The 27238-nt window shown below is 42.7% G+C and overlaps 9 protein-coding genes across 10 annotated transcripts; 6 read left to right on the forward strand and 3 right to left on the reverse strand.

Moving 5' to 3' along the window:
• The first annotated feature begins 67 nt into the window (after positions 1-67).
• Positions 68-1262, forward strand: BCIN_02g07570 (hypothetical protein). Its single transcript, XM_024691530.1, has one exon. The coding sequence runs from the start codon at positions 284-286 to the stop codon at positions 1193-1195; it is 912 nt and encodes a 303-aa protein (XP_024547301.1). The 5' UTR covers positions 68-283; the 3' UTR covers positions 1196-1262.
• Positions 1263-1275: 13 nt separating this feature from the next.
• BCIN_02g07580 (hypothetical protein) lies at positions 1276-2130 on the reverse strand. The gene is made up of 2 exons (XM_001551028.2): positions 1756-2130; positions 1276-1694 (listed from the first exon to the last, which is right to left on the reverse strand). The coding sequence occupies exons 1-2, from the start codon at positions 2075-2077 to the stop codon at positions 1441-1443; spliced, it is 576 nt and encodes a 191-aa protein (XP_001551078.1). The 5' UTR covers positions 2078-2130; the 3' UTR covers positions 1276-1440.
• Positions 2131-2284: 154 nt separating this feature from the next.
• Positions 2285-9478, forward strand: BCIN_02g07590 (hypothetical protein). Its single transcript, XM_001551027.2, has 3 exons — positions 2285-3119; positions 3174-3316; positions 3369-9478. Exons 1-3 carry the CDS (start codon positions 2515-2517, stop codon positions 9281-9283), a joined length of 6663 nt encoding a protein of 2220 aa, XP_001551077.2. The 5' UTR covers positions 2285-2514; the 3' UTR covers positions 9284-9478.
• A 159-nt stretch (positions 9479-9637) lies between these two features.
• Positions 9638-10976, reverse strand: BCIN_02g07600 (hypothetical protein). The gene is made up of 3 exons (XM_024691531.1): positions 10461-10976; positions 10238-10389; positions 9638-10076 (listed from the first exon to the last, which is right to left on the reverse strand). Exons 1-3 carry the CDS (start codon positions 10871-10873, stop codon positions 9871-9873), a joined length of 771 nt encoding a protein of 256 aa, XP_024547302.1. The 5' UTR covers positions 10874-10976; the 3' UTR covers positions 9638-9870.
• Positions 10977-11316: 340 nt separating this feature from the next.
• BCIN_02g07610 (hypothetical protein) lies at positions 11317-13139 on the forward strand. The gene is made up of 2 exons (XM_001551025.2): positions 11317-11583; positions 11636-13139. The coding sequence occupies exons 1-2, from the start codon at positions 11524-11526 to the stop codon at positions 13097-13099; spliced, it is 1524 nt and encodes a 507-aa protein (XP_001551075.1). The 5' UTR covers positions 11317-11523; the 3' UTR covers positions 13100-13139.
• Positions 13140-13825: 686 nt separating this feature from the next.
• BCIN_02g07620 (hypothetical protein) lies at positions 13826-15979 on the forward strand. Its single transcript, XM_001551024.2, has 4 exons — positions 13826-14288; positions 14339-14590; positions 14654-15339; positions 15403-15979. The coding sequence occupies exons 1-4, from the start codon at positions 14033-14035 to the stop codon at positions 15772-15774; spliced, it is 1566 nt and encodes a 521-aa protein (XP_001551074.1). The 5' UTR covers positions 13826-14032; the 3' UTR covers positions 15775-15979.
• Positions 15980-18119: 2140 nt separating this feature from the next.
• On the reverse strand, positions 18120-20281 carry BCIN_02g07630 (hypothetical protein). Of its 2 annotated transcripts, none has more exons than XM_024691532.1 (6): positions 19715-20281; positions 19518-19660; positions 18888-19463; positions 18796-18820; positions 18620-18745; positions 18120-18531 (listed from the first exon to the last, which is right to left on the reverse strand). In XM_024691532.1, exons 1-6 carry the CDS (start codon positions 19987-19989, stop codon positions 18456-18458), a joined length of 1221 nt encoding a protein of 406 aa, XP_024547303.1. In that variant the 5' UTR covers positions 19990-20281; the 3' UTR covers positions 18120-18455. The 2 variants fall into 2 exon arrangements, with proteins under 2 accessions (XP_024547303.1, XP_001551073.1); XM_001551023.2 differs by having other exon boundaries at positions 18189-18531; positions 18614-18745.
• A 1803-nt stretch (positions 20282-22084) lies between these two features.
• On the forward strand, positions 22085-24594 carry Bclcc7. Its single transcript, XM_001551022.2, has 3 exons — positions 22085-22764; positions 22820-24115; positions 24176-24594. The coding sequence occupies exons 1-3, from the start codon at positions 22231-22233 to the stop codon at positions 24335-24337; spliced, it is 1992 nt and encodes a 663-aa protein (XP_001551072.1). The 5' UTR covers positions 22085-22230; the 3' UTR covers positions 24338-24594.
• Positions 24595-25498: 904 nt separating this feature from the next.
• On the forward strand, positions 25499-26633 carry BCIN_02g07650 (hypothetical protein). The gene is made up of 2 exons (XM_001551021.2): positions 25499-26165; positions 26226-26633. Exons 1-2 carry the CDS (start codon positions 25761-25763, stop codon positions 26445-26447), a joined length of 627 nt encoding a protein of 208 aa, XP_001551071.2. The 5' UTR covers positions 25499-25760; the 3' UTR covers positions 26448-26633.
• The last annotated feature ends 605 nt before the right edge of the window (positions 26634-27238 follow it).

Here is a 27238-nt window from a genome sequence, read left to right on the forward strand (position 1 = left end):
GTGTATATCAATTCCTTTATAGTCCTCGATTGAGGTTTCGGGTGAACAGAAAAGTGTAAAAGGATTCGAGGATTGCATTAGCGCCGTCTCACTGTGGCTTAACCCCGCACCAATAGTGGCATTGCTTTCATTCACACTCTCCTAACACACCTGAGCACCTTCAACCACCTTCAATCCGACTTCCCCTTCTTTATTACCAACATCAACTGTTTTAAATGACAACCACCGTCCCTTGCTTCTAGCTTCAAACAATCAACATACTACTATCTCAAATAATGCAATCATGATATCCCCTTTCATGGATTCTCCAAAGCGAAAACGAAATGATCCCCAGGCACCAACACCACCGGGTTCCTCACCTATGTGTCTCCAGACTTCGATTGCTTTACCTCCAATATCTCCAGAAGAAGCTGGCCAAGGTAGTCCACGTACAAAAGTCGCATACCACTTTCAGGGTCTTGCCCTTGATGGACCCACCGATGTAAACAAACTGAATCTCAAGAAGAAGGGATATGAAGCAACCAATGGTGAATCTGATATGCGCAAAAGGGTAAAAATGTTTGCTTCTAGAGATGTGGATATGGCTGGGAGTACAGTCACTGAAATTCCCGAGACACCACAAGCAAAACCCTTCAAGGCTGTCATTGGGGAAGAGAGGAAAGTCGATCCAATAATTCGGGAGATGGGAAATGATATTCGGCTTCATAACGAGGTTGATCCCATAATATTTCGAGCCGGATTAAGTGATTCAAAAGATAAAGATGGTTTGGCAAGAGCATATCCATCAATTAATCGATTGGCCGATTCTAAGTCTCGGGGAAAGAAGAGGATGGGCACACCGCCATTGTCTGAAGATGCCATGGAAGAAGAAAGAGAGGTTGTGGATCCGGACCGAGCTACTTTGACATGGCACCATAATGAAATTACTGGACACAAACCAGACGATCCAGATGATGATGGAGAGGGAATCAATGGAATTGGATTTCGGCCAACGCCTGCTCTTGCTTATGCTAGAACAGAAAGAAGGAAGCAACAGATGGCGGATTACAGGAGCCGGGAAGCAAGGGAAGCTCGAGCTCGAAGGAGTGAGAGAAGACGAGGAACAGAGGAATCTGCCAGAAAGGAAGCTGAGAAGGTAGCCAGGAGAGTAAGATTTATTGAGTCTGATAACCCAAAAATCATTTCATCGTCTTGAGCTTTTAATGTTGGATTATTTCAGGAGTTTGATGGAAATTATGGTTACAGCGTTTGGTTTATGAGCATAGTCTGGAGACATGGCTTAGGAATTATCATCGACACAGGTACTGGCAGGTGTTTGGGGGTATTTATGAAAGGGACAGGATCTCGAGTTCCGAGTAAACAAAATGATGCAAGCGGGCTAGATGGTCATTATAGCGCAGTATGGAGCTGCTAATACATTGTTTCCTTGATTTTACTTTATTACCAAAACTTCCAATTTGGTTTCTTAGCTGCTTCTTCAGCCTTTTTGTCTGCTTCTTCCTTCAGCCTTCTTCTTTCTTTCCTCCTTTCTTCTGCCTGTGCCTCCTTTTCTGCTTTCTTCCTATCGATGATTTCTACAGCACGCTTCATATGTGCGCGTTCTAATCGCCGTCTGTACAAACAAAATTCATAGGCCCCAAAAGCAGAGAACACGAATGTTCCAACTGCCCAGTTCGCAGCTTTAGGTATCGGCGCTTTGGTAAGGCATCAGCATCCGTTCGTTCAAGCTCAAGGCATACAATTGCAATAACATACCTCCAAATATAGCTCTGATTCCTCCCATAGCGAAGCCCCCACCAATTCCAGTAAGAAAACTTTCTCTGGCACATGGATACATATGAACTTGTGAGAAATCTTGCCATCGTACAGTCTTGACTGCTGCCCCTAGAGTAGGCGTCTCTTTATGTGCACCTGCAGTATTTTGCCCCGAGCCGTCTGGTAAGGCATTTGCACTTTCAGGTGGCGTGTGAAATACTTCATATACTTTATTAGGGGTTTTAACGTGATCGGGTGGTGAAGTGGCTCCAGGAGGTGGACCTCGAAGAGTGGAATTGGAATCTTTAGTATCGTCTGCCATTGCTGTGTAAAGTTGTCTTTGAATTGCTTTTTTGTCGTACAATTGAGGGGAGCTTTGTGAATTGATACCGACGAGACGTAAATATGTGGGCCGCCGTAGAAGGCTGCGGTGTTCCTCACTTTAGCCCTGCCGATAAGGCTGAATTATACTTTACACGATTCTCACGCGCTATGGATATTTTTCGTGACTCGACGCGTTCCCCAATTTGTGTTCCGTAGCCAAAAATCACTATCTTCAATCATAATTTCACGATTTGTAAACACCCAAATTCCCTGCTACACATACCAATTTACACTTCAATTTTCATGACAGTTTGATTCGCAACAGACTGCTTCTCGAATACAATAATTCTTTCAATAGAATTGTTCAATTCCTTCTAGGAGTAAACAACTTCACCCCTTTCTCCCCGCCATTTTGGCACCACACATTCGCTCACAATGCCACCACGAAAACCACAACATGGCTTCCGCCGTGGAGGGAAGCAAGCATATCATGGACCTCGAAAAGCCAAAACTTTTGAAAAATCGTCTGGGAGAAATGAAGGTACATCATTGGAGGAAAAGGTGGAAGCTGTTAAACTAGGCCATTCGATAGATGAAGCCATGGGATTTCCGCGGCATGAGTCTGGCAAGAAGAAGGTTGGATGGCTAGTTAACATAAAGGCTACGACTATCGAGGATGAAAAACATTTAGAAGGGCGAGCCGGAGTAGACTGTTACTTTATCGAGGACGATGGAGGAACTTTCAAAGCGACAGTAGAATATGAACCCTATTTCCTGGTCGCGGTCAAGAGAGGATATGAACCAGAAGCTGAGGAATGGCTTAAGAGAGCGCCAGGGGGAGGTGTTCTGAAGAGTATAAAAAGAGTGGAAAAGGAGGATTTGTCAATGCCAAATCATCTACTGGGTTACAGAAGGAGTTTCTTTGAATGTAGGTTTAGGAATGTGTCGGATCTGCTAGCGGCTAGGAAGGATATTATGCCTGTGGCAGAGAAGAACAAAAAGAATATGAATGCAATGGATACGTATGCGGAGGTCGCTAGGTAAGTTCTCTGGGCATTAAGGGCTTTTTGGGCAGAAGACTAACCGGTAATTAGTGCAAATGCTGGATTCGATCTTTTTGACGACTCACGAGATGATGATAAACGACTTAATGTTTCTATTGCGGAAGGTAGCGATTTTATTGTAGATATTAGGGAATGGGATGTACCATACCATGTACGAGTAATGATAGATCAAGGTAATGGAGGAAATTGCAGTCACATTGCGGACAATAAACTGACTAATTGTAGATATACGAACGGGAAAATGGTACTCGGTAGAGGCAAAACACGGTACTACGACGTTGAAGTGCCTGGAAGATCGTTTGGCCAGAGCAGATCCAGTAGTTATGGCATACGATATCGAAACGACCAAACTACCCTTGAAATTCCCGGACGCTACAATCGATCAAATTATGATGATATCGTACATGATAGACGGGCAAGGATTTTTGATTACGAACCGAGAGATTGTGTCTGAAGATATTGAGGACTTCGAATATACACCGAAACCTGAATACGATGGACCTTTTATGATTTTTAATGAACCTGATGAGAAGGCTGTTATCGAGCGCTTTTTCCTACATATCAAAGAAGCACGACCTACAGTTATAGCGACATACAACGGAGACTTTTTCGATTGGCCGTTTGTTGACGCACGAGCTAGTGTTAATGGTATCGATATGTACCGGGAGATTGGATGGCGCAGGAGTCAAAGTGAGGACCAGTACATTTGTGATTATAGTGCTCACATGGACTGTTTCCACTGGGTTAATCGTGATAGTTACCTGCCTCAAGGAAGTAGAGGTCTGAAAGCTGTGACAACAGCAAAGCTAGGTTATGATCCAGACGAGATCGACCCAGAATTGATGTTGAGATATGCCAGCGAGAAACCTCAAACTCTTGCAGAGTATTCAGTCTCTGATGCTGTAGCAACGTACTATCTATACATGAAATATGTACATCCTTTCATTTTCTCTCTATGTACTATTATTCCTCTTGGACCAGATGCGGTTTTGCGGAAAGGGACAGGAACCCTTTGCGAGATGTTACTCATGGTACAGGCTTACCAAAAAGAGATCGTACTTCCAAATAAACATGTAACACCAAAAGAATCATTTTGGGAAGGTCATTTGCTGGAGTCGGAAACCTATGTTGGTGGACATGTGGAGAGTATCGAAGCAGGAGTTTTCCGAGCCGATATACCTGTTAATTTTGCTGTCGACACAACTGCTATCGATGAACTTCTCGAGGACTTGGACTCTGCGCTGAAATTTAGTATCACGGTTGAAGAAAAGAAGTCACTGGATGATATCGAAAATTACGAGGAAGTCAAACAACAAATTGCAGACCGCCTGAATAGTCTAAAGAAAACCGCGAATCGAAGCGAAAACCCACTTATTTACCATTTGGATGTCGCTTCTATGTACCCAAATATCATGACGACAAATCGTCTCCAACCAGATTCTATGATTCAAGAATCAGACTGTGCGGCGTGCGACTTTAATCGACCTGGTAAGACTTGCGATCGGAGAATGCCTTGGGCATGGAGAGGTGAGTATCTTCCAGCCAAGAGGGACGAATACAATATGATCAGGCATTCGCTTGAGAATGAACGATTTCCAGGAAAATATCCAAAGCAACCAATGAGATCATTTCAGGATCTTTCTTACGAAGAACAGGCTGCGCTGATTCGGAAGCGCTTGCAAACATACAGTCAGAAAATTTATCACAAGATTCACGACCAGACCACTATCGAGCGAGAAGCAATCATTTGTCAGCGAGAGAACCCATTTTATATCGATACTGTAAAGGACTTCAGAGATCGTCGATATGATTACAAGGGTAAGCAGAAAGTTTGGAAAGGCAAAACTGATGCTCTAAAGTCAGCGGGCGCTCCAGCTGCCGAAGTCGAAGATGCGAAAAAGATGATTGTATTGTTCGACTCTCTACAACTGGCCCACAAGGTCATTCTGAACTCCTTTTATGGTTACGTCATGAGAAAAGGTTCGCGATGGTATTCCATGGAAATGGCCGGTGTTACCTGTTTGACTGGAGCTCACATTATCCAAATGGCTCGACAACTAGTTGAACGAATCGGACGGCCTTTAGAACTAGATACTGATGGTATTTGGTGTATGCTTCCGGCCACATTTCCAGAGAACTATGCTTTCAAAATGAAAAATGGAAAGAAACTGGCTATCTCGTACCCTTGTGTGATGTTGAATCATCTTGTTCATGACAAATTCACAAATCACCAATACCAAACTTTAACTGATCCAAAAACCTTCAAGTATGAAACGCATAGCGATAATTCCATCTTCTTCGAAGTCGATGGTCCTTATCGTGCTATGATTTTGCCTACTTCTAAGGAAGAGGACAAGAATTTGAAGAAACGTTACGCTGTGTTCAACGATGACGGAAGTCTAGCGGAACTAAAGGGATTCGAAGTAAAGCGAAGAGGAGAACTGAAGCTTATTAAGATTTTCCAACAACAAATCTTCAAATTCTTCTTGGAGGGTACAACTCTTGAAGAGACGTATCAAGCAGTGGCGAAAGTTGCGAATCAATGGCTCGATGTTTTAGATTCGAAAGGAAGAACTCTCGCCGACGCAGAACTTATCGACCTCATTTGCGAGAACAGAAGTATGTCAAAGAGTTTGGAGGAATATGGCACACAAAAGTCAACTTCAATCACTACTGCAAAGCGCTTGGCGGAGTTCCTAGGTGAGCAAATGGTAAAAGATAAAGGTTTGAATTGCAAGTATATTATCTGCGCCAAACCAAAGCATGCACCGGTGACAGAACGAGCTGTCCCGGTTGCTATCTTCTCATCGGATATTTCAGTAAAGCGACATTTTCTGCGCAAATGGCTTAAGGAGGATCCTACAGATATGGATCCAAGAGCGCTCTTAGATTGGGATTATTACTCTGAACGTCTTGGATCTGTCATTCAGAAACTTATTACCATTCCTGCAGCTCTTCAAAAATGTTCAAATCCAGTTCCCAGAGTAGCACATCCAGATTGGCTACAGAGAAGAATCAGAATCAAGGATGACAAGATGAAGCAAAAGAAAATGACTGACATGTTTACCAAAACTCCCCTTGAAGACATATCAAACCTACAGGATCCAAGAATGGCCGATATGGAAGACTTCGGAACGCAACTTCTGAAGCCTAAGACTTTGGGCTCTCAGCTTAATGCAGCCTCGCAGAAGCCTATGAAGAGAAAGTCTCCTGAACCTGCGGTAGCAGTCTCCATAAACCCATTTGCAGCACTCCCAGATAAGATGCCGTCAGCAAGCGAAGACTATGAAGGGTTTCTAGAGTATCAAAAACAAAAATGGAAAATTCAGAAACAGGCGAGAATACGACGTCGACATCTTTTCGGTGAGAATCGTGGCGCTCAAAGCAATATTGCGACTACTTTCCAGAATCAGGCTGAACAGCTATTCAAGAGTACGTGGCAGGTGTTACAATTGAGAGGCACTGAAAGTCCGGGTATTGTTCTTGCGTTCGTTCTTATTGACTCGAAGGTACATACATTGAAAGTCAAGGTTCCGAGAACGGTTTTCCTTAATTTGAAAGGCAAAGAATTACCCGATATTGAAATTGATGGCTGTGAGGCTGAGAAAGTTACTCATACACTGCCGAACGGACATCCATCAGTCCATCTTTTCAAACTCACAATGTCCGAAGATGTTTATGTAAACGAAGCGCAAAAGATATCTTTACTTTTCAATCATCCAAGTGTGGAAGGTGTATATGAAAAGCAGGTTCCATTAAACGTTCGTGCTGTTCTTCAATTGGGAAGTTTATGTACATTCGATGACACTCAGCCTGGTGTCTTGGGAAGAGGTCTTGAGCAAGGCTTTGATTTATCTGGACTCCGTCGCTCGTCGCCAAAAAACCCATATCTTTCAAATTCGTCAATGGAATACCTCTACCTTTACCATGTCATCGCTGGTGATAGACAAGTCTTTGCACTTTTCTCGACTTCAAAAGAACAGGCACATGTTGTCATTCTACAGAAGACCAAGGTTGCCGAGCAAGATCTTCCTAATATCGCGAAAACTTATGCGGATGCAATTGCCAAACGCCATCAAGATGCAAAAGGAGAAGTCTGGCAACATTGCTTCGAATATCAAGAAAAGATACAGTTCAAGATCAGCCAAGTCACAACAAGAAGGAAAGCATTACTTGAAGTCGGTGACCTTGTCAAGAAAATGAAGAATGATGAGTCTAAGCCACTCATGCTCGTTGTTCAATCCCCACAGAGGAGATTACTTGTACATGATGTGCCCATCTTGGGAGACTTGCCAATACTTCCTCTGAAGTCCGACGTTCAGGACAGTAAACTTCCTCCACTAAACTGGCAATCTGTCATAGCAAAGCGCTTGGTCAGCCATTACCTAAACCTCGGGGAATGGGTTATTCATCTGACTGAGCTCGCGAGATATGGAGATGTTCCACTTTGCAATCTCGAAAGAGACGATCCTCGTTTCTTGATTGATGTGGCTTATGCTAGAAGACTGCAAAGGAGTAATGTTGTTTTATGGTGGTCTGGTGGCCCAAAGCCAGATCATGCCGGATATGAACTCGATGATGTTCTTGGTGGTCTTGATACCGTTCAAATGCCTTCGGTCAATAATCCTGGTACTTATCCATCAGTTTGTATTGAACTTGACGTTAGAAATTTGGCTATCAATACTATCTTGACGTCATCTCTGATCAACGAACTCGAGGGAAGCGACTCGATATCTTTCAACCCTGCTGCGCCATCAGACGATGCTCCTAGCGACGGTACCAATGTTCTCTACGCCGAGAACGCCTTTGCTACTGCCGGTGTTACAGTTCTTAGAGAGATGGTTAAAGCTTGGTGGACTGAAGCTTGCAGAGGCAGTAGCATGGCGGATATCATGGTGCAGCATCTTGTCCGCTGGGTTGAAAATCCAGACTCCTTCCTCTACGATCGTTCATTGCATTACTACGTGCAAATGATGTCTCGAAAGGCTTTCCAACAACTCATGACCGATTTCAGGCGTGTCGGATCTCATGTCGTATTTGCGAACTCGAATCGACTTCTGCTACAAACCACCAAAGCCGAAGTCGGAAATGCATATGCATACAGTCAATATATCCTCAAATCTATCAAGGCAAAGCCACTTTTCCATTTTCTAGACCTCGAAATCAAGGAGTATTGGGATTATCTAGTTTGGTACGATGAATTTAACTACGGCGGTAAAGGCTGCTCGGAAGTCGTCGAAGCTGAAAACCAAGCGCTGGATAATATCATGCATTGGCAACTGAGTAATTTCCTCCCCGATAAACTACAACAAATCTTCAATGATTGGGTTCTAGAATTCATTGATATAATGCATGGTCTCAAGAAACCACGTCTTGGTATTGATTCTACCCCTCGAGCCACACAAATCCCAGTCCGAAATCTAGGGGATGACAAGGAGGATAAAATCATTCTCGGAAAGAGTTTCGAAAAGCCACTCAAGAAACAAATTGCCGGCATCATTCGCAGACAAAAAGACGAAATGCTCCATCCCGAACTCGCAGAAGATTATAAATTCCCCGTTCTTCCTGGCTCACATCTCAAATCCACAAACCCGGCGCTAGAACTCGTAAAGAGTCTTATGCAGGTTCTTTCTCTCGACAAAAATATCACACTCGAGGCTCGTCTCCTGCGAAAAGAACTCTTAGAAATGTTTGAAATACGCGAATTTTCCAACGCTGCTAAATTTCAGAATCCTTCCACTTCTGCGAAACTCTTCAGCGTCGTCTGTGATTCTTGTACGACATCGAGAGATATGGATTTTTGCCGTGATGAAGATTTACTTCCTAATAGTGAAGGAAGTTGGAGCTGGAAATGTCTATTCTGTAATGGAGAGTTTGAACATCTAGGCATTGAAGAAAGAATTATCGGAGAGGTGATGGGATGTGTGGGGGAGTGGGTGGGCCAAGATTTAAAATGTGTTAGGTGTAAAGGATTGAAGGTCAATGATCTGAGACAGGGTTGTGGGTGTGGAGGAGAGTGGGGCGAAAGTGTAGATAAAGGGGATGTGAAAATGAAGGTTGAAGGGTGGGGGAGAGTGGCAAGGTCTTATGGGTTGAGAATGCTGGGGGCGGTTGTCGAAGAGGTTTTGGGAGGTCTATAAGTTGGGTGATTGGCGGTGGCTTGGAGTTATCTCTAGGATTGCTTTGGCGTGTTTATAGGGGCTTTGCTTTTGTTGGAAACGGAATGGGATTGGTCGGTGCAGAAATATTTACTACATGACGTTTTGTATTCATATAGTATTTAATCAAAAACTTCTATTCGCTATTCTAGCACCCAGGTTTATTAATGCACATCAAACGTTTCATTATTATATATTTTCCTTTAAGATACATACACACTCACGCCATGAGATCAAACATCACCAGTTTTCTCAGCCGTAGCTCAGGAGAGTCCAAAAACAGTACTTCCGTGGTGGTCCAATAAGACGATCTGTTTTAAATATACTCGCTTGATGTAGACACCACGTTTACGTACCGATTGATCGATGATATCTTCTCAACACCAAAATTCATTAATAAAATATTGCGAAGACAATGTTAGAAATGAACTAAGAGCTAATACCGGACTCTAAGATCTACCCTCTCAATATGAATCTGAATACAAGTCCCTTATTGTATTCCCCCAGATTACCCGCCAGTCACTGGACTACGACTCGTCGTTCCTTCTCCATCATTCAAATATCTGAACTCAATGACTTCTAATCAACTTCGCCAATCCCTCAAACAACTCCCGTCTCTTTTTAGAAATTTCCAAAGTTCTATCATCAGAAGCTACATCTTGGATTAAAATGGTGTCTTCACCACTGCATAGACCGATGTATGATTCGGCTATAAATTCGCCGATGGGCATACCTAGCCTACGGCCGTGAGGTCCCATATAATCATGGAGTTCGGCTGGCGTGAGTGTTAATTTGGGCGAGATAAGCAGTAAGGAAGTGACAGGTGGGAAAGTTGAAGTGGAGGAAGGATGTGTGAAAAGAGAAGATAAGAGCAGGTGACGGAATATTGGAGACAGAATGGCGGGGGGGGGATAGAAGGACGAGCATTAAACTTACTTTGAACCATAGGAGGAGATAATTCGATGACCTTTACTGACGTGTCTCGAAGGTCATCCCTCAAGCAAAGAATGAATGAGTTGAGAGCTGCTTTAGAAGCGGAGTAACCTGTTAAAGTTGCGGCTGGCACCACGGCCAGGTTTGAAGTGGTGCTTTTATCCAGTTAACTGATGTTCGTTTCCCAAAATAGACGTCACATGAAGTTTGAAACGGGGTAACGAACTAGATGAAGCTGGTCTCATGATTTTTCTCCAGAAGATAGGGAAGAAAAGCGTGAGTTAATACCACAGAACTGGTAAAATTCACATGCATCTCATAGTTGAAGGCCTTAAGATCGACACTTTCAGGCTTAGAAAAATCATGTTTCCGTTGATATCCTGCGTTGAGGAAGATGCAATCGATATCGGGAGAGCTCTCAATCACGTCAGCTGCAAATTGAGAGGCTCTCTCAGTATCACCAATATCGAAAGAGATTGCTCCCGCTTTATCGCCGTGCTTGGCTACAAACTCATCGAGACGATCCTTGCGACGACCGACGACGGTGACTTTACATTCTTGAATGAGACGTTCAGCCAATGCGAGACCGATTCCAGATGTAGCTCCAATGAGGAGAACGTGTTTATATGGGAATGACATTCTGAGAGGTTGGTATAGTTTTTGCTAATATGGAATAATGGATGAATGATACATGAAATACTGTGATAGTTTGACACATCGAGAAGTGATAACTGGCTTTCACAAAAATCTTTATATGATTTGCACCAAGGAGTTAATTACCGTAAGTCCTCCTATTGTCATGGATCGGACTTTGAGATGGACTAAACATGACTACTATTAGAGCTCTATTTGAATTTGAAGGCATGATGTCTATACCGCACTCCGTCTCTAATTTAGGTGGTGGATTGGAGATGAAGTTCATGGCCAATACCTTAATGATTTTCATTGGTCGAAGGACTAGCGTCGAAATGTATCCCAAAATAGGTAAAGCGTGTGGTGCATGCGGATCCGTCTTAGGAGTGAAGTTAGTAACACCCTTTTCCAAACTCTCCATTGCTGACTTGTTAAGCTCGAAGAACATCGGATAGTCTTCTTACATGTAGTGAAGAGTCACCAAATTCAAGTTCAAGTACAATCAACCAGCTAATCAGTCAGATTGTCTAAGTTTGGGTGATTATTTGCGGAGTAGTCTTGTTCGCTTAATTTGATAAAATCACACCTATTGAATTTTCCATCGCGGCATCATCAATTTCCGAGTTTCGTTGGTTTCTCGGTGTGGAATCATCATTATGTCCTTTCGTGGAAAACCATCTAAGGCTTGCGAAAGATGTAGAGCTCGGAGACTTAAGGTATTCCTAACCGCGATCTTTCTTAGTACCACATGGTTAACATTCGTCGCAGTGTGACCTTGCACCCGTGACTTGTGGCTCATGCCTCAGAGCCAAGGTGATTTGCACTGGATATCGGGATACCGAAAAGCTCCGCATTAGAGATGAAACCGATAGCCTACATAGGAAAGCGGCGGGTGTGCGTCGGTGCATCAATGGAGACGATGGACGGCATTTGCTAGTGTTGAAAGTAGGATCCGCCAATGCCGGACCACGTTATCTTCCATTGGCACTCGATGTTCAGGCGAAAGAGTTATTCTTTGACCATTATATTTTTGCAGGTCAAATTAACGGATCAGGGGGTTGGGATTTTCTGAGACCATACCATCAATCGGAGAAAGCACCTGTATATTTGCAGTTAACGATAGATGCTGCCAGTTTGGCGTATCTTTCACATCAGTTCGGCTCGCAAAAGGCGCGCTTAATTGCTTTAGAAAGATACACGGCTGCTCTTGGAGTCATGGGTAAAGTATTGAAATCACCTGAAGCATCAAAGGAAATAACGACACTCTTCGCAGCACTACTTTTGGATTTGTTCGAGAAGCTGTCAACTACTCAACCTCTTGGAAATCGAGGGTGGAGTAGCCACTTAAGAGGAGCTCTGGCTATATCTGAAAAATGCGGGGACCAATTTACTACATCAAATTCTGCAATGCGTGCTCTCACACGATTGAGTTCAAATTTGCTCATCACCTCTCTCGCGGCGGGTACTTCTCTCCCGAGTGGTTTCTTTCGCCTCCGGGGATACTTCGAAGAGAGTCTTTGCATCGAGGTTTCTAGAAATCCCAAATGGCAATTGTCACAAATAATGGCACAATATGTCAATCTGCAAAGCAATATTCGGAATGGAGAACGCGCTAGGGAAGGTTCTCTTCGAGAAGCAAGAGAATTGGATTGCATCCTTAAGACTTTCTCTGACCGCGATGTAAGAATCAAACAAATATTCAAGAGCGTACCGTCCAGGATGGTGTATGGAAACGCCTACTATTCATACCCTGATAGACATTCAACCCAAATCTGGAATATTGTAAGACTGGCTCACGTTTTAGTGGTGAACTTTCTCGTAGCAAACGCCACGACTGAGATGGACCGTTTAGAGTATCTTACCAAAGTAGATGAGATCGCGTCCAACATTTGTGCTTCTGCTCCACAATATCTCGACTGTATGGGTGTTGTAAAGTCGATTGGACAATTAGAATTACTGCATCCGGTTGTTCCATCGCATAATTCTTGCACGTCACATACACCTTCACACAGATTGGCTTGCTATACACTTATATTCCCACTTTACGTAGCTGGATTTGTCAGACACTCTAACCCGAGCATATGGAAATGGGCTACTGAAAAACTTCATCATATCGGCAGTCATTTTGGTATTCGAAATGCTGAACTTGTAGCTCAAATTCTTGAGAAAAGAAGCGAGAGCGATCCGTGGAAAGTATATGCCCTGCTTGGCAGCTATGCATTCGGTGCTTGAAGGTAATTTGAAAAGGCTAATCTTTCGAATTCCTCGGTCAAGGTCCCTCTGGTCTAAAGGTGGCGGCTTGGCACTCAATTTGGGGTTGTGAAGCGATTCCTACCCCATTCACAATGGTAATCCTACCCCAGACGGAAACAGTTCTTCAATAAGACATAAATCCGATGCGTTTATCTGCTGAAGAATCACCCTTGCAATTAATCCCAGCTTTCACGTTAACCCACGGCAATTCTGACTTCAATTATAGCCATACGTATCTCGCAAATAAGTATCTTTGCGGGTTTGAAAGTATATCACCATCCTTGACGGCCACGCACTGAATCCATGTCTGAAGAAACATGAGATGAAATTTCAAGCCTTCCCTTTTCTAAGACGCAGAACCAAAAGCCAGTCTCCATTGGTTCCCCACTGAATACTTTCGTTTGATCATCTATTTTACTCCATTTGCTCAATGAATCTGGAATATTTGAACACCTCGGTATCTTTCAAAGATTTGATGGAATCATAATCAAATCTCCAGATTCTCTACCACCATCACGAAGTTCTAGAAAACGGTTAAATGTGGCAAAATTATATTGACAGACAATTCCATCCTGGTTCAACGCTATTACCATGATTTCTTTTCATTCAAAGTGGTTAGTGCCGCCACATAACAATATACCTCGGAGTCCAACTTGATGGAACAATTGCGATTGGTGATTTCTTCAACGTTACCTCGATAATCTCGACTTGGAGAATGTCCCGAGGGATTGCGAAGAATTGCAAATGTTGCGAATGCAATATTAATGATCACGAGATGATACTGATGTACCGTGAATACTATTATCGGCATGGCGAAAAAAAGTATAAAGTCACAGTGTTCGATCTCGAAATTATGAGATTATCGACTCATTCATCCAAGAAGATCTGAAGAATTGAAACAAATATTACATCATGATCACGACTGGAGTTTTTTTGGCCCTAGTTGGTTGTATTGGGGCTCTCAGTCCAATCGCCGTGGTTCCTCAAGGCGTCGTCAATGGCATTTTTTCCCCCGTTCCAGGAGTCACTTTTCCTGTTGCCAAATTTCTCGGTATACCTTTTGCAAGACCGCCCCAACGCTTTAGTCCACCCGTGATACCGGGCTCATTCGCAAGCAATTTATACAACGCGACGCAGCTTAAACCAGCATGTATCCAGCAATTCAACTGTACGTGATATCATCTTATCTTTCAAGGGAACTTTCCTAACCATCTCCAGATCCAGAAGCTGCTCGTGCTTTCACACTTGATCTCTTCAATAATCCGCCACCTGCATCAGAGAGTGAAGACTGTCTATATCTCAATGTATATGCTCCATCTGCAGCTACTCCAGCTTCATTACTTCCCGTAATGGTATGGATTTATGGTGGTGCTTTGCAGTTTGGCTCAGCATCGTCTCCGTACTATGATGGTAGTAATATAGCTGGGAAGCAAAACGTGATTGTCGTAACTTTCAACTACCGAACTAATGGTGAATACGCTCTCGTATTTTTGAATTTGACATTATAATCTAACAATAGCTAATCAAAAACAGTTTTTGGCTTTCCAAATTCTCCGGAATTGCCCAACATAGCACAAAACTTAGGACTTCTTGATCAAAGACTAGCACTAGCTTGGATCAGAGCCAATATCTTAGCATTTGGTGGAGATCCCCTGAAAGTAACGATATTCGGCGAGTCCGCCGGTGCACTCTCTGTAGATGCTTTAGTCACCAGTCATCCAATTTTTCCACCGTTCCGCGCAGCAATTATGCAATCTGGGCAAGACAGTGTTCGGACCCTAACAGCTACACCCGGACTTGGCACCGTTTCTGGCACCCTATCTTGGAATGCCCTCGCGGCTGGTCTTGGCTGTTCTAATACCGGGAGCGCGCTTGCTTGCCTACGAGCTGCCGACGCACTCACCATTAAAGCTTACATTGAGCACGCGGGACTATCGTTCCAGCCAGTTGTCGACAACGTAACTCGTGTTTCAAACCCACAGCTTAAGAGATCGAATCGTGAAATTGCAAACGTACCGGTACTTATCGGTTCAAATGCTCAGGAAGGTTCTGCTTTCGTCTATGGACAAAGTGATATTACAGCAGCTTTACAAGAACTCTTTCCGGGCAATGCCACACTACAGGCTGAAGTTCTTGCTACGTTTTCTGTTGGTCAAGATGGATTGAACACACCCGCTGCTGTCATCGAACAAATTTATACCGACATAATATTCCAATGTGTACGTTTAGGTCAATTCCCTCCTCCCTTTTCATAAACCCTAAACTAAACTTCCACACCACAGCCTAGTGCTATTGTCGCAAACTCAAGCTCCGCCGCCGGCTATCCCACCTTCCGTTATTACTATAATGCAACATTTGCCAACATCCAACCAGTTCCAGGTCTCGGCGCTTATCACTCCTCAGAAATCCCCCTCGTCTTTGGCAACTTACCTTCAAACTCTACACCAACAGAGATAAGCCTAAGTGCCTTGATCCAAAAGTCTTGGGCCGACTTTGCCAAAAATCCCCAAACGGGTCCAGGGTGGAATAGATTGAATATTTTTGCGGGTGTCAATAATGTTGCTGTGTTCAATGTTAACGGGTTAGGAAGTGTGAATGGAGGAGTGTTGGACAAGCGGTGTGCTGTTTTCAAATACGGTTTGGGAGGGTTCTAGGAAGATAGATGCATTACATAATTCTATCAATTTTTTGGAGTTAGAAGTTAGTGATATCATGTATTGTCGTGCATCCTCGCGATGTGCATTACACTATACCAATGGCTTGGTTCGCGATTCGCTCTTAGAGTATTGCGTACACCTTGCACATACATGCATACATATACAGCACATATGAGACAAAAATGTTGCTAGACGGTAAGCAAAGTATCCGAAATAGGAGATTTTTGACCTCTGATTGCTTCTCTGGTGGTGGGGAAAGAATAGCTTATCTACTGGTCCAGCAATTGTTTGCGTCTAGACTTTGGAGTGAGATTGCTGACTTAAAAACATTACGCTTAACAGGTTGTGTCGAATTGTATACTTGCACCACACAATTGTTAATATATACATAGAAATTCAAGAATTCAGTGTGCATGAACTCGATGAAATGTCTCTCGCATGCAACTAACTGTTGTCTCGCAAGTACGTAAACAGCCGTTAGAGGAACACGAAAGGAACTCGAACGACTGGGGAAATCCGGACCCTGACTTAGGTACATTTCGTATCACATTATGATGTCTCATAATATTGATCGTCTCACAATCGGTAAGTGGGATAATAATTTTCCGATGCTGATGCCGATACTGAGGCTGATGCTGATATTCATGCATAGCGTGACACGTGTAGTCTTAAGGGTTTTTTCTCACCGTAATCAATGCAAGCTTATCCCCGCGATCCTATTCGATTTCATTCATGTACTTGGAATGTACTCTTATTGTTCCCATAGAATATCAGCCTTGCTGACTTCGTGTAAGACTACCTTGCACTATCTACCTACCTACCACCCGGACAATTGAGCAAAAAGAATCAGACAAACAGGGTTTACATGGTTTTACAAGAGGCATATATTGGCTTTACACAGCCATCTCATCTCAGCAGCTTACCGTAGATTTATTGACATCAATATCGTTCCGAATATTGTTCCGAATATAACGAAACATTAATCACGAGCTGGTGGTGGAGTGAGTCAAAATGAAACGCGGAGTCGCGGAATATATTGCATGAGTATCAGCCCAGGCACAAGGCACACATCTTCTACATTCAAGACTTGGACACTCCGATCTTATGTCCTGTGCGACGTGTGATGTTTATCTGAAAGATGTTTAGATGAAGAGTCCTTGGTAGTGAAATATTTTATGCCTTGACCAAGGTTTCCGTTTCGTAGCTGAGTAGGAGCTATAGGTCGGCGAGAGCTGAGAGATAGGTCAGACGAACTGCATTGACCGACAACTCAGGGTGTGGATTGACATTTGTGTTCCCGTGGTAAGAGTAGCGAAAGCCCGAAAGCCTCAGCGGGAAGACGAAGGCTTGCAGAAGCGCCAAACTAGAACCGAGGGTGTGGATCGTAGGCTTGCAGTCTCCACGATCGAGCGAATGATTAGTAGTAGTGGATGTTTCTATTTGGGGACTTGATATCTTTTCGTTCCTGGAACTGAATCATTCATTGCATGTGAAAAGCTTCAATGTGGAAAATCAATATGCCATATGAGATGATACGATATATTGTTCTGCTGTACTCGCTGGGATGGTTCGAAGATATCTTCTGCTTATTCTAGAATTCTTTGAATGGAAAGTCTATGGATGTTATTACTTAGAAGAGCTTGGCTCATTGTACTTGTAGAATGGCCCTGCTGTCTACGACTTCATTATCTATAGTATTTCAATCCATTGTACTCTCCTTGAACTTGAGTTTGATACTTGAAAAAAAGTATCGCGATGTGAAAATCATTTAAGCTTTTAAAATGCTAGCATACCGTCACTCACACAGATTAAGTGTCTCATTTATTTTTCGTCTTTTCGATTTTTCAATCTTTAAATCTTAAATTTTTTCATCTATCTATTTTAGTAGGATGGTATTAAAAACTTAATATGCAACATTCAGAAATTGAAAATTAAGAAGATCGAAAGACTTATAAATAGTCTTTTTTTTTTTTTTTTTTTTTTTTTTTTGAAAAAATTTAATGATTCGAATAATTGTAACATTTCTATATAAAATAAAAAAGCTAAAAAGTAGAAAAATCGAACAATCGAAAAATGAAAAATATTTAATCTCTATAATAAACGCGAGGCATGCATTACTAAAGGTGGTATTGTTAAGAAGAGCGATCAAAGCTGACTCCTGTTTTTGGTACCGAAATTCATAAAAAGACAATACGTAATGTAGAACTAGAGCTGCGATGAAATGGGTCGATGTTGAGTATTAATCTATCAACTTTTTTAAATAGGAAATATTGGAGCGGCTAAACATGCACTACTAGCGGATAATTGGTTCGGGGCTTTCGCCACAAACCGGGGCTAAATGTTGTGCATAACGCATGTAGATTTTATCATATGTACATATACGGATCAAATAGCCGATTGCTACATTGCAGACAGCGAACACGAGAAAATTTCAATATTTGTTTCAATTGCACAGATACATAAAAATAGCCCCAGATAAACAGAGGGAAAAACGTAACATCGCCCAGCTCGTATTGTGGCATGGCCCAATACAATTCCACCATTGAATTAGGAAAGGGTCTTGAATCAAATCACGCCTCACCCCAATTTCTTCGAATTTAAAACTCCAGAAGAAAACTTCAGAACATAACAAACAAAGAAATATAGAAGATCAAAAACATCAAAACAATCTAAGACAATCAAACAATTGAGCCTCCCTTCGAAGTACAGGTTGCGACGACCGAAGCCGGCGTTGTTGTCTTTGTGATCGTGATACTAGAGAAAGCGAGATGTTAGCAAGATTGGATTAAAGTATGAGACTGCTCTCATGGAATGAATTTCACGCAATGAAACATACGCATACTTGTACGTGATTGTCGATGTGACCGTGGTAACGGTGAAAGTCTGGGTAGTCTTTGTTGATGTAGGAGTTGGTGCCGTTATCGTTGCAGTAGTTACGCCGGTGCGGACAGTAACTGGTGCGGGTGTGCTATTGTTTTGTTAGATATTATATATTTGGGAAGAAAGATTTGTTCTTACACAGTAGTGACCGTAGTTAAAGTAGCTAGATAAGTGAAGTGCGTCAGTAAATTCTGGCATGTATCAAACAAAGTTCAGAAGGATAATCTTACATGTGCTAAAGAAAGTTGTAGTAGCAGCAGTACTGGTAATAGTGGATGTGATCCAATCAGATGTGGTTGTGTCAGTGACTGTTACGGTTGGAACATCTGGAGCTCGCTTCTTAAGCTTCTTCGCGATGACACGACCAACAGCGCGACGTCCAAGAACATTAGTAATGTCAACAACAGCATCTCGGCTTTCAGGATTCGCCCTTGGAGCCGGGGTAATGACTGCAGCTGCGGGTGCTGGTATTGCAGTACGTTTAACAGAAGAATTGGATGTGATGCTTTGAGCCAAGAGAAGGAAATGGTAGTTGGGGTACACATCTTGCATGGGTGGTTTGGTGGGAAGTCTACACGAGGCTGTTCTCGTAACTGTAACGATGGGAAAAGTGTATTTTCTTGAAGTGATAGTCCGTGTGGAGGTTGTGGTCTTCGTTATTGTGACTTTATGGGGTGTGATTGTAACTGTCCTTTTGGCGGTAGCTGAAGCTTCGGTAACTGTAACAGCAGGAAGCGTGCTTGAATCTGTGTCGGTAATGGTAGTGGGAAGAGTTATTGACGGTGTCACCACATTCGTGATATTCACTAACGAATGTCAAATTCCCATAATTTGCTATCGAATTACTTGGAACGACTTACCGGTTGGGATGTATGTTACTGTAGCTTGAGTTCCAACCGTGAGTTCAAATGTTCTCTGGGCGGCGAAAGAAGCTCCGTTCCCATTGTTGGCCAAAATGACAATGGTCCAAGTTCCACTGTACATCTGATTTTTGGAGATGGGACTAACAAAGATTAGTAAAAGTGTCAAACTTGAAGAATCTCAAAGTGAAAATTACCATGTTGAAAGCATATTGGTGCTGTCAGGTTGAGTTTCAATGTCACTGCACTCCCATGAATCATCATTAGGGGCAACAAGAATCACCTCAGCCTCGCCAGTGCATCCGGTGAATTGGGTGACGGCAGTGAAGTTGGAAGTATCCGCGCTATTGATGAAATAGTTACCTCCATTTTGGAAATCGATACCGTACGATGCACAGTCTGCCTTGACATGAGTCAAGATAGATGTCAAAACAACGAACGTGTAAGAGAGATGAACGATTGGAGAAAACATGATGAAGAACGAAATGATGGTGAATGATGAATGTGATGAGTGTAAGTTACGATTGGGTTCGCGGGGTCATATAGCAACTTTGATATCTGAGAGTTCTTTATGAGCTGGATCGACTGGATCTGAGCTGTTCCGCTCCTCGCCGAGCCTATCCAAAAAAAGAATCATGCCGCATTTACATGAATAGAATCGTAGACAATACTACACAGTATTCTCCAAGGTTATTTAGAACATTGACAGATTCCATCTGACAAAATGGAAAAAAATCCATATAGTATAGAAACGGAACGTCTCCAGCTTTTGCGTTACACTAGAGACCAAGATACAAGCCTTGCTATGTCGCATGACAAGCTCAGTAAGTAGATTTCGGAAAAGGATCCTTATTGGCTTCATTACTTGAATTTTTCTTGTCAGACGCAATGAAGTGGAGTGATAAATGTGGAGAGACTTTGAAGAGTGCAATGAAAGGAAGGATCAATACGAAGGATGATGTGAGTGCTGACAGTGACTTGTGCGATACTTCGAAGCTACTGTACAGTAACGTGAGATGACTAGGTATCTCCGACCATCTCTGACTACCTTTGATCTGGACGCAGATAAATGCCACAATATTCTCATTTGCAGCTGTTCTATTCTCAGTATCGATACTGGGGTAAGGGGGTAAGTATACCGTGTGTCTTGGTCATTTTGACACCAACAAGGCTCTAAATGGCAGTTTCGACTCCGACACAACGACGCTATAGCTCAGCAGTCTTTGCAATCTTCAGCGCCCATAAGAACACGTGCCGCTCAGCGAATATTGTGTTCAATACTGGGCTCCAAAACTTTGTTTCTCTTAGAGTATCTCGGATGTCGTGGCACAAACAAGATCGGAGTAAGAAAAACCCCTGGGGGTTCGAGAAACAAACCCCAGTGAAAAAGAAGCACGGCAGGGTAAACACGTGCGACAGAAGCCTGAAGGCTAAGCCAATAATTAAACGAGCCGCTGTTGTGGCTCACTGACTTTGAGTCAAGGATGGGCTGCAGATTTTTACAAAACAGCTGCATAATATTGTTTTGTCAATTTTTATTACCAAATCAAAGATTTATTTGACTCTTTTAACGCTTTCTGGCGATTCAGGTGATTTAGTTTCATTTCGTATAATTGTTTTCCGTCGGATCCTTCCGGAGGATGAATTGAGTATGATTTGGCGTTAAGAAGTTCGTAAGTGGCAGACAACACAGGCCTGATTGAAGCTCAGTTACAGGTGCCCAGACGCTAAATACACACTAATATACCTGTAAACTAGTCGATTTTCAATCTTTGCAAGGGCTTTCTGCAAGCCTGAGTAAGCAAACTACGTAGCTACGGAATTTTAACTCGCAACATCTTCTATAAACCATCGATATTGAGTTCTACGGCAGAAAATAAATCCTAGGCGCATCAACCCGCCAAAGATCAACGCAGCGAAAGTCAAGCGAGCTAGTCATCTATCCCATGAGAAAGGATCCCACCTGAACATTTCAGCCTCGCATACATGAAATTCAGCCTCGGCATAAGTTCGTGATATTGAAAGTCCTCCTAAGGATATCCGCGGGAACAGAAAGCATACGTATGCCAATATTCGTGTGTGATGCAACTGTTGCTATTGTTATCATCTTTTCCCGTAGAATCTCGGATGTGGAAGATTGAGCGAATCTTGGCATGCCACCAAAGCGACTACAGTACTGTCCGAGGGCTGACAGCATATGTACCATGCTGCCGTGCCTGATTTTTTTTTCATAACAATATCACAAACCATGCACTAAGTCTTATCATTCTACTTCTTGAGTATCGGTATCGTGTAAAGTGGTGTACACTTTTGAAGCGATCCCGATCCGGAATCTTGACTTTAGTCAAAAAATCAGATAATTGGACATAAAATGTTTTCAGCTGAAGTCATAGTAATAATTGGTCATTGAATGTTCCATCCCGAGATGCATGTAAGCTAAGAAGTTTTTGATTTACAATGTCATATGATAGCGCGTGTGGTTACATTGCGATGGCTGCTTCTCTTGCTTGCCAGTCGAGCCTCATCTCATGTCAGAGACGGCACCACGATCTCGTGTGCATTGACATGGGAATCCAGAAAAAGCATCTTAATGCTAGCCAGAAAATCCCAGGTGTTGATCTGACAAGATAAATACATCAAGTCTCACTTGACTGTGCAGATATTACTCTCTTCAGATCAATTCTCTCAAGTTTCTTTCTCTAACTTGCTCAAAATGAAGTTGTTCAATATTCTACTTTTATCTTCCGCTGCCATTGGAGCAATACTACCAGCTCAAATCAATGAGCGTGACGTTCTGGTCAAGCGACAAACAGTCTCCAGTAGCAAGACAAGCACTTCGTCAAAAGCGTCTAGCACTTCATCAAAAGCATCATCTAGTACATCCAAGTCCTCAAGCTCGTCAACCGTGAAGTCGTCATCAGTTGGCTCGTCATCTTCGAAGGCTTCAACAATTACTTCAGGCACATCAACTTCTGCGGGCACCACGACAACTTTGAGCTCAAGTTCCACCTCCGCTCTCTCTAGTTTGGTCGCTGATCCTGCTTGTACAAATTCGCCCTTTACCAGAGCCTGTTGGGGCAATGGCTTCAGTATTGCAACTGATTTCGATACTAAGAATCCCAACACTGGTGTCACCAGAAAATATAATTGGGAAGTGACCAACACGACTTGCGCTCCCGATGGAGTTACTCGCCAAGATTGCATGCTAGTCAATGGCCAATATCCTGGACCAACCCTATATGCTGACGTAAGACTTGTGTTATTCCTCTCATATGATGTGCAAATTGCTAACATAAATTTAGTGGGGTGATATGATCCAAGTTACATTGAAGAATTCCATGCCAGATAACGGTACTGGTATTCACTGGCACGGACTTCGTCAGTACCATACATGTACCGAAGATGGGGTACCAGGAATTACAGAATGTCCCCTTGCCCCTGGTGATACCAAGACATACACTTTCCAAGCGACCCAGTTCGGCACGAGCTGGTATCACAGTCATTACTCTTCTCAATACGGTGAAGGAATGCTCGGTGGAATCGTTATTAATGGACCGGCAACTTCTAATTACGATGTTGATCTTGGAGTCTACACCATCTCAGATTGGTATTATACTCCAGTGTTTGCACTTGGTGAAAGAATAGCCCATTCTCAAGCTGGACCGCCATCAGGTGACAATGGACTTATCAACGGCAGTATGGTTGCTCCTGCCGGTCAAACTGGTGGAAAATATACAACAAACACCATAACTGCAGGTAAAAAGTACCGTCTCCGTCTCATCAACACTTCAGTCGACAATCACTTCATGGTATCATTGGATAATCATGCTTTTACCGTCATTACAAGTGATTTTGTTCCCATTGTTCCATACACTGCAAACTGGATTTTTATCGGTATTGGCCAAAGATATGATGTTATAATCACTGCCAATCAAACTGTCGGAAGCTACTGGTTCCGTGCTGAAGTTCAAAATGGATGTGGTACCAACAACAATAATGGAAATATCAAGAGCATTTTCACCTATTCAGGGGCAGCAAGCACCACTCCATCATCTTCCGCTACTCCATATACTGGAAGATGCACTGATGAAACAGGAATCATTCCTTTCTGGGATAGCTTTGTGCCAAGTGGCCCCCTCAGTGGAAATGTTGAACAACTCAACGTCGCCATCAATATCGGTGTTGATGCCAGCGGACCAATCGTCACATGGGGGATAAACCTCAGTGCCATTGATGTCGACTGGAAGAAACCTATCCTGCAATACGTCCTCGATGGCAATAATTCCTGGCCTGCTTCAGAGAATCTCATTGAATTGCCCAATGCCGCTCAATGGTATTATTGGGTCATTCAAGAAGTACCTGGAAACGTCAACGGAAACCCAGTTTCTATAAATGTCCCACATCCAATGCATTTACATGGTCATGATTTTTTCCTCTTAGGTACGGGGGTCGGAACTTACAACAACACGATCAACGGACCAAGCCTTGATTATGACAACCCAACTAGAAGAGATGTTGCCATGCTGCCTGCTGGAGGATGGATGGTTCTAGCGTTTCAAACTGACAACCCCGGTGCTTGGTTGATGCATTGCCATATTGTAAGTATTTTCTTCCCCATAGAATATTTCTCAGAATGCTCATGCTAACACACAAAACAGGCATGGCATGTAAGCGAAGGTCTCGCGGTACAATTCCTGGAAACTAAAGATCAGATCAACGCTGTAAATCCGATCTCGCCATCATTGACAAATACCTGCAATAAATGGAATGCATGGTATCCGTCTCAAGCTCCTTATATCAAGACCGACTCTGGTCTTTAAGCCTGAGCTTTCACGGATCTTATGGGGCGCAATCTTTCAACTTTGATTACATGTTTGATTCTTTGAGATGGCCGGACCTTTGCCAGTGATCGGCCTTCTTATGTTCGCTTGTAGTAGTATATAAGTAACAAATTAGGGAAAGGGTGTTTTTTGGTTTTTTCAGCAAGGCAACAAATCTTGTTTTGGACAGTTGCTTTGTGTTGTCTATGGTAGATTTACAATTTGAAATCGAAATTTCTCCGCCTCCTTTTTTTTTATTTGAGTATCAATTGATGATCGTCGATCAATGATTTGCATGGATAATATAACCGAGGTGATAACTAGGGCGACATCATCGTCAAATACTGTATTTTCTCAGCAGCAAATTGCTTGTATTCCTTCGATCATTGTTGGGACAGCTTGTGCTCAATCAATTACATGTCAAGGGAGATTCTTGAGGGCGACAGAATATAACATGATATCAGATAATGACTGTAAATACGTATCACTGAACTTTATCATCTGCAACAAATCCTCCGAGAAACACTAAGCGAGCAATGAAGGAGCGTTAAACTATTGACATGAAGTCAAACTATTAATAGGATAAAAAAAAGCTTATCATCTCAAACTCATTACATTCAACTGCTCGTGCTTTCACGACGACTTCTTCCCCAGTTCTAATCCAGTAGGCACCGAGACCAAGAGTCCCCGGATATTAAAAAGGCCGGGTATAAATGTTCAAAGTCTGGACCTATCAATCAAGAACATGAAGCAACAAATTACTTGTGTAACAGTGCCACATAACAGAAGGCCACTAGAGCGCTTATCGCAGCGCTCCATATGATTTGTCAACGCTCTGTTGTGGTCAAAAATTAAAGTACGTACATTGCTACGCGACCGTGAAGCGAGCTGGTGGGATTTTAAGCGCCGAGGCTATCTACTCGTGGCGTCCGATGGGACATCGAGATTGACTTTCGCAAAAGATATGGGCGATTGATAGATCGCATCAGAATTAACCATAGACTGGTAGATTATATAAATCCACAGTCTTTTTGGCATTTGTTCACAAATAGTACAACCACCTCGGTGTCAAAATACATCTATCAAAAGTCATGCCTTCATATAAGATACGGTTTGATAGTAGCCTAGCAACAACACAAAAAGTCTTGAACGGGGATTATCGGGCCAAAATCTGGTGTAACATATATTTGTACATTGGGTCAACTAATGTTCGGCGAATCCGTCCCAGCATCTTGGACTGTACTGGCCGGTGTGAACCTAACTACTAACGCTGTGTCGAAACTTATAAATGTTTGTGTCATTGCTGAGGAATACGATGACGAACAACAACGAATAATTGAATTCCCCCTCTTCATTATTTTGAATTTTAATCCTGTGCATATAATTTCTTTTCTTCCTTTACGCCGCTATAGACTCAGCAAACATGTCACGAGCACACAAGCGTAGCGCCTCCATAGATTCAACAATCATCCCACGAATACACAAGCCTAGCACCGCTCTAGTCGAAAAAATTTCTTACGAAGACCATGATTCATTTCTGCTTCCCATCTATACTTATTTCGCAGAATACAAAGATCATCGAGACAAACTTCGCATGAGACAAATTTATTGGATTCCAACGATTCGTGGTGAGTCGCAAGGCAATGGAGTAGTATTTCTAAGCATGAAATACAAAGAAATGGCCGATGGAAAGCCGTTTCCCAAACCAAAGGAAGGGTTGAGACCAATGTTTCATATCCAGTCAAGAAATCGAGGACGACTTTTCGAGTTGATAGAGAAACTATATGATGGCAAAAGCGACGGGAACGAAAATGATGAAGACCATCAGGTGGGTTCTTTAGGTTTCCGTGAGACGGCGAGAGAAAGAGATGGAACTAACACTTTTTAGGTCAGAACAAATCATTTGGCTTTTCTTGATCTTCTGAAGGAACACAATGTAATCAAGGATAGTTATGAAACCTCAAAAACTTACTTTCAGAAAGAATTTGAAAAAGAGTGTAAAAATATGCGCGAGACAGTGAGGAATATCAAAGCCGCACAGCCAAAAGCTATCAGTCCGAATCAGAAAAAAGAGAGGAAACCACACCTTGTGCCCCGTGGTAAACTTTAGGAGAGATGTGATAGTGTGTGAAGAAGACAAAACCCCTTGATTTAGAGGATGTTATATGATAGGACGACCCGGGTAGGAAACAAAGTGCTGAAACGTGGGAAGCACAAGTTCAGAGAAATGCTTGTGATCGTGTTTCCACTAGCTGCTTCAAGTGGATATTGTGAGAGAGCACCCAAATAGTTTTCAGAGAGGTGGAAGGGTAAAGGATGTTGAGGCGGCAGTGGGTACCTATTAGTCTGATAGCAGGATCTATGTTAGTAAAAGATTTGGCACTAGAATTAGCTCAAAAGGCTCGCGATCGTGGAGGAAAAAAGCCTTGAAATACTGTGAAGCATATATAATTGATGCATCCACGGGTATACCCTTGTTCATTGAGGCAATGGCAATGAAATTAAATATTGGCAGACCATCATAAGTGATGCAACTTACACCACAGAGACACGGAGACAAAGGCATGATGTTATTTCATTGAGGTTTGAGGTTTACTGTGGTGACTTGCCGCAATCTTACGGGTGCAGTAGAAAAAAAAACATATCAAGATACAAAGATGTTTGCGGGAACACGAAGAGATCTGAGCAGCTTGACATATATGTTACATAGACGCGTATTCCCTAAACCTCTCCGGCAATTCATATCGTAAGAAGTATTCTGCAATCACTAATCACATTGTTGATAGACTCCTTGATATACCTATTGCTGAGAGAGCTGAAACTAAGAGTACGAAACGGTCCGATCCCGAAACAGAAATGTTCACTTGATTTGGACGATGCTAATAGACTCGGCACCAATAT

Source organism: Botrytis cinerea, chromosome 2, assembly GCF_000143535.2.
Source record: "Botrytis cinerea B05.10 chromosome 2, complete sequence".
Lineage (NCBI taxonomy): Eukaryota > Fungi > Ascomycota > Leotiomycetes > Helotiales > Sclerotiniaceae > Botrytis > Botrytis cinerea.